Source organism: Littorina saxatilis, linkage group LG9 (assembly GCF_037325665.1).
Source record: "Littorina saxatilis isolate snail1 linkage group LG9, US_GU_Lsax_2.0, whole genome shotgun sequence".
Lineage (NCBI taxonomy): Eukaryota > Metazoa > Mollusca > Gastropoda > Littorinimorpha > Littorinidae > Littorina > Littorina saxatilis.
In genome coordinates this window covers 13,653,773-13,663,772 of record NC_090253.1, presented here as the reverse complement: position 1 = coordinate 13,663,772, position 10,000 = coordinate 13,653,773, and the positions used below count along the sequence as shown (strand labels likewise).

The following is a 10,000-nucleotide window of genomic DNA, read 5'->3' as shown; positions in this document are numbered from 1 at the left end:
ATTAAGAACGGTTTAAAAAAAAACTTCCAAAAACTTCATACAAATTTCAACAAAATTTATTTTGCCATTTCCTTGCAACATCCAGTACAAATCGGAGGTTAACAAAAAACCAGAAGAATTCCGGAAATAACTCTGTCGGGTTTTGTTGGTTGTGGAAGAGTTGCTTTCTCTTGCTTTTCCATGGAAACACCGAGGAGAGCTGCACGTGACGTTGTAGGTTTGCCTCAGTGTTTCTATGGAAACAACGGAAAACAACTCTTCCATAACCCATACAAACTTGATAGAGTTATTTTCGAACATCGTCTATTGACTTGAACAAAACTTTATTCAATTGTAATATCGTGCCATATACATTGTCTGGCAATGAGGATCAACACCTAACCCATTCTGATCATCATCGCTCCACGCTATCGCTTTAGTCCCTCTGACCGGACGCTAAAGTCCTACGCGAATCTATCAAAACAAGAATACAGAGTTATCTCCCATTTGTTGTTCGCGAGCAGTGTTCGCGAGACGAAAATGTTTGCAGATTGGCCGACTTCGACAGTGATCTCCGTTCTGTTCTTCACAGTTATGATAAAGACATCGTTCTAAGGTCAAAAGAAGTCGAAATTTTGGGACTGCTGCCGGAAGGAGACCGTAATATATGGTTGCATCACTGTCAAAAAATCGTCTGCTCCAGCGAGCGCCGAAACCAAACGGTTGTTTATCACGTGACACTTTTCCATATTTAGAGTTGTTTGCACAGTAAATACAGCCGCGAAAAATAGCTCGCTTGAAACTGTCTTACATATCAATTCCTTTGTAATTTAAAAATTACACAACACCTTTCTTTCTTTCTTTATTTGGTGTTTAACGTCGTTTTCAACCACGAAGGTTATATCGCGACGGGGAAAGGGGGGAGATGGGATAGAGCCACTTGTCAATTGTTTCTTGTTCACAAAAGCACTAATCAAAAATTTGCTCCAGGGGCTTGCAACGTAGTACAATATATTACCTCACTGGGAGAATGCAAGTTTCCAGTACAAAGGACTTAACATTTCTTACATACTGCTTGACTAAAATCTTTACAAACATTGACTATATTCTATACAAGAAACACTTAACAAGGGTAAAAGGAGAAACAGAATCCGTTAGTCGCCTCTTACGACATGCTGGGGAGCATCGGGTAAATTCTTTCCCCTAACCCGCGGGGGGATACACAACACCATGAAAAATCATTATCGACGATCGCGAATCTGCTTACATCCATAACAGATTACGAAAAGATCTAAATATGTAAAAAAAAAATCGATTTCCTCGCCAGACAAGGAAAACCAAGGCATCCTGTCAGGGAGAGAATGAGCCGAACTCATTTTGACCTGAGTTCAGGATGCACCTAACCATAATGCTTATATAAGCGAATCCCAGGTGAAACATTACAGAAGTAAACACGATGGCTGGCACAATCAAAATACACATCGTCTTATACTATTAGTGATATAATAAATAAAAATGAAGGCAAAGGTAGTCCCATAACCATTTTTGATCGTAGGGAACAAGATGTTAGAGATCTCAACTACTCTCGGGCCAGCTTTATGAGGACGGTGCCCACTACTCTCCCTCGCTGCCTTTGCCTTCCCGGGCTCTGAATAGGGTCAGGTACCCATTTCCAGCTGGGTGGACTGGACAGCGCTCGATAAAATGGGGTATTAGTGATTTAACTGACCGGCAAACTCGCCCACAGTGGAGGTAGCTAGTGAGACGTAGTCCTCTCTGTCCAGCACGTTACACTCGCCGCCACTCCCGTTAGCTGTCCATGCACACAACGGTTAAACGTGTCATTTAATGGGGAAAAACAACTTCTATCATTACTTTTTATTGCCATCACTATTGTAGTAGGATTAACTTGAATACAACCAAACCAAACTTAAACCAAAAAACAACAACCCAAAACAGAAAGAAGAAAAGGAAAAACAAGTCGCGTAAGGCGAAAATACAACATTTAGTCAAGTAGCTGTCGAACTCACAGAATGAAACTGAACGCAATGCCATTTTTCAGCAAGACCGTATACTCGTGGCATCGTCAGTCCACCGCTCATGGCAAAGGCAGTGAAATTGACAAGAAGAGCGGGGTAGTAGTTGCGCTAAGAAGGATAGCACGCTTTTCTGTACCTCTCTTTGTTTTAACTTTCTGAGCGTGTTTTTAATCCAAACATATCATATCTATATGTTTTTGGAATCAGGAACCGACAAGGAATAAGCTGAAAGTGTTTTTAAATTGATTTCGACAATTTAATTTTGATAATAATTTTTATATATTTAATTTTCAGAGCTTGTTTTTAATCCAAATATAACATATTTATATGTTTTTGGAATCAGCAAATGATGGAGAATACGATGAACGTAAATTTGGATCGTTGTATAAACTTTTATTTTTTTTTTACAATTTTCAGATTTTTAATGACCAAAGTCATTAATTAATTTTTAAGCCACCAAGCTGAAATGCAATACTGAAGTCCGGGCTTCGTCGAAGATTACTTGACCAAAATTTCAATCAATTTGGTTGAAAAATGAGGGCGTGACAGTGCCGCCTCAACTTTCACGAAAAGCCGGATATGACGTCATCAAAGACATTTATCAAAAAAATGAAAAAAACGTTCGGGGATTTCATACCCAGGAACTCTCATGTCAAATTTCATAAAGATCGGTCCAGTAGTTTAGTCTGAATCGCTCTACACACACACACAGACACACACACGCACATACACCACGACCCTCGTCTCGATTCCCCCCTCGATGTTAAAACATTTAGTCATAACTTGACTAAATGTAAACAAGTCGCGTAAGGCGAAAATACAACATTTAGTCAAGTAGCTGTCGAACTCACAGAATGAAACTGAACGCAATGCAATGCAGCAAGACCGCATACTCGTAGCATCGTCAGTCACCCGCTCACGGCAAAGACAGTGAAATTGACAAGAAGAGCGGGGTAGCAGTTGCGCTCAGAAGGATAGCACGCTTTTCTGTACCTCTCTTTGTTTTAACTTTCTGAGCGTGTTTTCAATCCAAACATATCATATCTATATGTTTTTGGAATCAGGAACCGTCAAGGAATAAGATGAAAGTGTTTTTAAATTGATATCGAAAATTTAATTTTCATATAATTTTTTATATATTTAATTTTCAGAGCGTGTTTTTAATCCAAATATAACATATTTATATGTTTTTGGAATCAGAAAATGATGGAGAATAAGATGAATGTAAATTTGGATCGTTTTTAAAAAAAAAAAAATTTTGTTACAATTTTCAGATTTTTAATGACCAAAGTCATTAACTAATTTTTAAGCCACCAAGCTGAAATGCAATACCGAAGTCCGGGCTTCGTCGAACATTACTTGACAAAAATTTCAACCAATTTGGTTTAAAAATGAGGGCGTGACAGTGCCGCCTCAACTTTCACGAAAAGCCGGATATGACGTCATCAAAGACATTTATCAAAAAAATGAAAAAAACGTATGGGGATATCATACCCAGAAACTCTCATGTCAAATTTCATAAAGATCGGTCCAGTAGTTTAGTCTGAATCGCTCTACACACACACACAGACACACACACACACACACACACACACACACACACACACACACACACACACACACGCACATACACCACGACCCTCGTCTCGATTCCCCCATCTACGTTAAAACATTTAGTCAAAACTTGACTAAATGTAAAAAGACGGAGGAGTAGGTAGATAACAAATAAGAAGAAGAAGGAGGAGGAGACAAAGCAAACGCAGAAGTAGTAGTAGGAGGAGGAGGAGAAGGAGGCGAAGGAGAAGAAGGAGACAGAGGAGGCTTAGGGCTCCACTGCATTGTAGTACACATTGTAAACTAAACGTTATTTAGTGTTAACCATGTGTGCTACTTTTTGAAGTAGAATTATATAGTATCTCACACAGTGTTCACAACTGGTTACAAAACGTGTGTTCACTTTGGAACACTTCTAGTTTAGAGTGTGGGAAGATAAAGACAAAGAGGAAGACAGCAATAATGCATTGATATTTGACCAGTTATTCAGGTTTATCTTATTAAGCAAACGTTTTGAATAATGAATGCATTTATCTCATCCATGTTCGAAACGACCATGTGCAGTACTGTTTACATTTCCTTGTTCTGGTAGTATTCTATTTTCAACCATGTGGAAGTCATTGTACCGTCGCGATATAACCTTGAACGGTTGAAAACGACGTTAAACACCAAATAAAGAAAGAAAGAAAGTCATTGTATGCGTGTGTGTGCTAGTGAGTGTGCGAGCGCGTGTGAGTACTGTTGTTAGTTTATCATGGGGTTTTTTTCTTTGTTTTTTTCCCTTTTATTGTTACATGCTTGTCTACCATAATTTACCATTATCATTTTGACATTATTTCAAATTTGTTATATTAAAATCGTCCGCCAAATTTCATTTGCTTTTAAGAGTACGCTCATAAGCTTAGCTTGTTGTGCTCCATGTTCCTTTTTTCATGTATGCAGTAATAGTACCAATGGAATTTATTGAATAAACTTGTTTAAACCAAAGAGGAAGAGAAGGAAGGAGGAATGAGCAGGACAAAAAGAAGAGTATTAGGGAGGAGGAGGAGGAAGAGGAGGATGAGAGGAGGGGGAGGAGAAGGAGGAGGAGGGGGAGGAATGAGCAGGACAAAAAGAAGAGTATTAGGGAGGAGGAGGAGGAGGAGGAGGAGGGGGGGGAGGAGGAGGAGGAGGGGAAGGAATGAGCAGGACAAAAAGAAGAGTATTAGGGAGGAGGAGGAGGAGGAGGGGGAGGAGGAGGAGGAGGAGGGGGAGGAATGAGCAGGACAAAAAGAAGAGTATTAGGGAGGAGGAGGAGGAGGAAGAGGAGGAGGGGGAGGAGGAGGAGGATGAGAGGAGGATGAGAGGAGGGGGAGGAGAAGGAGGAGGAGGGGGATGAATGAGCAGGACAAAAAGAAGAGTATTAGGGAGGAGGAGGAGGAGGAGGAGGGGGAGGAGGAGGAGGAGGGGGAGGAATGAACAGGACAAAAAGAAGAGTATTAGGGAGGAGGAGGAGGAGGAGGAGGAGGAGGGGGAGGAATGAGCAGGACAAAAAGAAGAGTATTAGGGAGGAGGAGGAGGAAGAGGAGGATGAGAGGAGGGGGAGGAGAAGGAGGAGGATGAGATGAGGGGGAGGAGAAGGAGGAGGAGGAGGAGGAGAGGAGGGGGAGGAGAAGGAGGAGGAGGAGGAGGAGAGGAGGGGGAGGAGAAGGAGGAGGAGGAGGAGGGAGAGGAGGAGAAGGAGGAGGAGGAGGAGGAAGAGGAGGATGAGAGGAGGGGGAGGAGAAGGAGGAGGATGAGATGAGGGGGAGGAGAAGGAGGAGGAGGTAATCAGTAGAAACACATTTGTTTGCTTATTTTGCTTCCAGACATCCACATAATATCAGAGTCGAAATTAATATGTACACCAACCTAACAACATAAAAATGTTCTCGTTGCCAAACAAGGAAAGTAAAACAAGTTCGTGGGTTTACTTGAATTCGCTTTTTGCTGACTAAGGAGAAGTGGACTGGCCAAGACTATGCCATAGTAACCGAAGGAGGCACCAAACCATATTGGCCATAGTAGTATAGTCGTCAGTCTGTATTCTCGGCTGAACAGATCTCGCAGACTTCCAAGTGACATCTGGAAAAATGAAAATAACAAGAAATTCCAATGAGGTAGGAAAAACACCCCCGTCAAAGGGAAATAACCTTCTCAGTTGGTGGCAGTGACTGAGTGAGAATGGTTATTTCCCTTTGACCATGAAGATGTCCCTCTATAAGTCCTTGTATAATTTTAATCCACCAATAACTCCCTAACCGTGTGTTTGACTGGTCCCAATTTTTGTAAGGACCGTCTCAGGAATGTATAGAACCTGTTCACCAAGTTTGGTGACGATCGGTCCGTTCATTCTTGAGATCTATATGCGAACACAAACACACAAACAAACACCCAAACAAACACATCGAGCGAAACCTATACACACCCCTATACCGGGGGTGTAAAGATAGTTAAAGTGATATAGTCTAGCAACACATTGTCTTTTATCGCCCCAAGAGCTACACAGTTCAGGTTAGGGGTTGTAATTATGTGACCTGACACCAGGGATACCTTAAAATAAACGTGTGAGCGCTGAGTTACTTAAATTCAAAACGGCTGTAATTCTCAGGCATGAAAATTCTCCGTATTTTCCGTATTTTCCGTATTTTTGAAAAAAATAAACCGTATTTTTTTTATTTTCCGTATTTTTCCGTTTTTATTTTCTCCTAGTCATAGTTATAGTAAAATAGTTTTGGGGCCATGTTTGAATCCATGTTAGGACTGGCGCAAAAAGGCGTCACAGTGAGAATTATTGCGCCAGTCCTAATTTTCGTCCTACCTTTGGACCCTCAGTGTTCCTAGAGATAGAGGTGTGAAATTGAGATGAGAGCTACAGAGTTCGTTTTGGGTTTTGAATATATGTCAGCACACACGAGGAAGGTATTAGAGTCAGTGTTTGAGCGTTCTATATTTCAAATCTAAATGCTGTGTTTGGTAGTCTTTTTAGACCGTGATATTTTTTAACGGAATTTGTGATTGTTTATGTAATGCGAATCGTTTTTCCCCTGTATGGTACGGAATGTGCATGTGTTTGCTGGAGTATGGGTTTGACTTCCTCAATCTAACGGGTTTAATATGCTTTGACGAATGGGTATCTATGAAAACTAAATCAAGTATGATGACGAACAGAAGTCCGGACTTCTGACACAGGAGAGCTGGGCAAAGCAAACCGCTCGCTGATTAAAATTCATTTAATTATATGGCATAGTTTCGGAGCGGTTTTGAGCAAATCATTGCAGGTGTTTCTAAATTACAGCACAGCGAATGCTCCTTGAACGTTTAAGGTCCAAATCGTCAGAAATCTTTCCCAAATGGCGCCCCAGATGTAGTAACTTTAAGGTAAAGCTAGACTCAAAACGTGCAATGCAGCGCGTAATATCCACCCTCCTCCTCCTCCTTCTTCTTCTCCGTCTTCTTTTACTTGTTGTTGTTATTCTTCTTGTTTTTGTTCTTGTTTTAGTTCTAGTTCTTGTTCTTGTTCTTTTTGTTACATTTAGTCAAGTTTTGACTAAATGTTTTAACATAGAGGGGGGAATCGAGACGAGGGTCGTGGTGTATGTGTGTCTGTCTGTCTGTCTGTCTGTGTGTGTGTGTAGAGCGATTCAGACTAAACTACTGGACCGATCTTTATGAAATTTGACATGAGAGTTCCTGGGTATGAAATCCCCAGACATTTTTTTCATTTTTTTGATAAATGTCTTTGATGACGTCATATCCGGCTTTTCGTGAAAGTTGAGGCGGCACTGTCACGCTCTCATTTTTCAACCAAATTGGTTGAAATTTTGGTCAAGTAATCTCCGACGAAGCCCGGACTTCGGTATTGCATTTCAGCTTGGTGGCTTAAAAATTAATTGATGACTTTGGTCATTAAAACTCTGAAAATTGTAAAAAAAATTTTTTTTTATATAAAACGATCCAAATTTACGTTCATCTTATTCTCCATCATTTTTTCATTCCAAAAACATATAAATATGTGATATTTGGATTAAAAACAAGCTCTGAAAATTAAAAATATAAAAATCATGATCAAAATTAAATTTTCGAAATCAATTTAAAAACACTTTCATCTTATTCCTTGTCGGTTCCTGATTCCAAAAACATAATAGATATGATATGTTTGGATTGAAAACACGCTCAGAAAGTTAAAACAAAGAGAGGTACAGAAAAGCGTGCTATCCTTCTCAGCGCAACTACTACCCCGCTCTTCTTGTCAATTTCACTGCCTTTGCCATGAGCGGTGGACTGACGATGCTACGAGTATACGGTCTTGCTGCGTTGCATTGCGTTCAGTTTCATTCTGTACGTTTGACAGCTACTTGACTAAATGTTGTATTTTCGCCTTACGCGACTTGTTCTTCTTCTTTTTCTTCACGGGCCAGCTACACATCTGGTCAACTGCAGTTGAACGGGTGAAACACAAGGTATTAATAAGGTAGAGAATGAGACAGAGAGACAGACAGACAGACAGACAGACAGACTGACAGACACAGACAGACAGACAGTCACAGACAGTCACAGACAAACAGACAGACAGAGACAGAGGGAGAGAGACAGACACAGACAGACAGACAGAGACATGCAGACAGACAGAGACAGAGAGAGACAGACAGACACAGACAGAGAGACAGACAGACACAGACAGACACAGACAGAGAGACAGACAGGCTAACAGAAAGACAGAAACAGACAGACAGACCAACAGAGACAGACAGAAAGACAGAGAGAGACAGAGACAGACATAGAGACAGACAGACAGACACAGACAGAGGTAGAGACAGACAGACAGACACAGACAGAGGTAGAGACAGACAGACACAGACAGAGAGAGAGAGAGACAGAAACAGAGACAGAGAGACAGAGAGACACAGACACAGACAGAGAGACAGAGAGACAGACACAGACAGAGAGACAGAGACAGAGAGACAGACACAGACAGATAGACAGACTGACAGACAGACAGTCACAGACAGACAGTCACAGACAGACAGACAGTCACAGACAGAGAGACAGACACAGACAGACAGACACCGACAGACAGTCACAGACAGACAGACAGACAGACACAGACAGACAGACAGACACAGACAGACAGACAGACAGACACAGACAGACAGACACAGACAGACAGACACAGACAGACAGAGGACAGAAACACAGACAGACAGACACAGACAGACAGACACAGACAGACAGACAGACAGACAGAGACAGACAGACAGACAGACAGAGACAGACAGACAGAGACAGACAGACAGACAGACAGACAGACTGAGACAGGGAAGCTAACCTCTTTGGATTTGACAATTGTACCGGGAGGTAGAGATTCTCTGTTAATCTCTGCTGTTCTTTGCAGTATTTTCAGAGCCTCCTCGCTGCGCCCGGCTGCCACCAGGAAACGGGCTGACTCTGGCAGAAACTGTCAGAGTAAGAGAAACAAATGGTTAACTGTGCATACCTGTTGTTGTTGAAACATTTTTGTTTAGATTGTACACTAATAGTCATCATTTTATTTTATTTTTATTTTTATTTTTTTAATCTTTTTATATTTTTTTATATAGAGGAGAAGTGATATTTAATACTGTATTGAATTATGATACACGATGTTTAACCTCTTGCTTAATTAATCTTTGTTTGTCTTTGTGCAATATCATTTCGTAATTGAGAGGCAGATTTAAAGCCACATTTCTGTTTTGGAAAGACAGACAATACAGTAAGTGTTCTTGTTCTTGTTATAAAACAACCAACCAACTGAAAGTTAACACGCAATAGAGAGAAGAAGACAAGAGAATATAAGGGAAGACAGAACGACAGAAAAGAGTGTTAACCTTGACAGACGTTACAGTTTTGTGGTTTGTGCGTCCGCAACTGTTTTGACGTGTGCAAGTTATCCAGGGAGCGTAAATGTATGGAAAGAAATTGTTTTGAGCGCTCGAGCACCGTTAGTTTATCAGAACTGAAATTGTCCATTTTAGGAACCGGTCCATATTAGGGGCCTTTTTCCTACACACATCATTTTGTTTCAATGCTTACCGCTAAAGAACACCCCAGATGATCTCCATACAGAGCGAGGATTTTTTAAAGAATTTATTTCGCGTTGACTTATGGGTAGAATTCTGAAACCTCGTAATGGTGCTAAACCAAACTTCTACAATCTAAAGAACAAATTGACAGCTAATTATGAGACAAACATTGTTATAAACTAAAGAAATCTTTTATCAACAAGACAAAGTCAGCAAAATTCGAAATTTTGAAATCAGTTTGAAAGCAGAGAGCCCGGATGAAGGTCAAGTGCAGGATGACATAATGTGGTTTACACTGTCGAGGATGACAAAGGCGACACAGTTGGAACTTACAAACAGGCCAACGCA

At 40.8% G+C, this 10,000-nt stretch overlaps 1 protein-coding gene across 2 annotated transcripts in view; it reads right to left on the bottom strand.

Moving 5' to 3' along the window:
• The window catches only part of LOC138975331 (synaptic vesicle 2-related protein-like), a 37,570-nt gene that overhangs the window by 5,115 nt on the left and 22,455 nt on the right, over nt 1–10,000 (bottom strand). For both annotated transcript variants that reach the window (XM_070347987.1, XM_070347988.1), the window contains exons 7-10: nt 9,986–10,000; nt 8,920–9,048; nt 5,525–5,675; nt 1,709–1,792 (exon numbers count right to left, since the gene is read on the bottom strand). The exon at nt 9,986–10,000 is cut by the window's right edge and continues 111 nt beyond it. In XM_070347987.1, coding sequence (XP_070204088.1) covers nt 1,709–1,792; nt 5,525–5,675; nt 8,920–9,048; nt 9,986–10,000 — 379 coding nt within the window. The remainder of the gene's footprint in view (nt 1–1,708; nt 1,793–5,524; nt 5,676–8,919; nt 9,049–9,985) is intronic.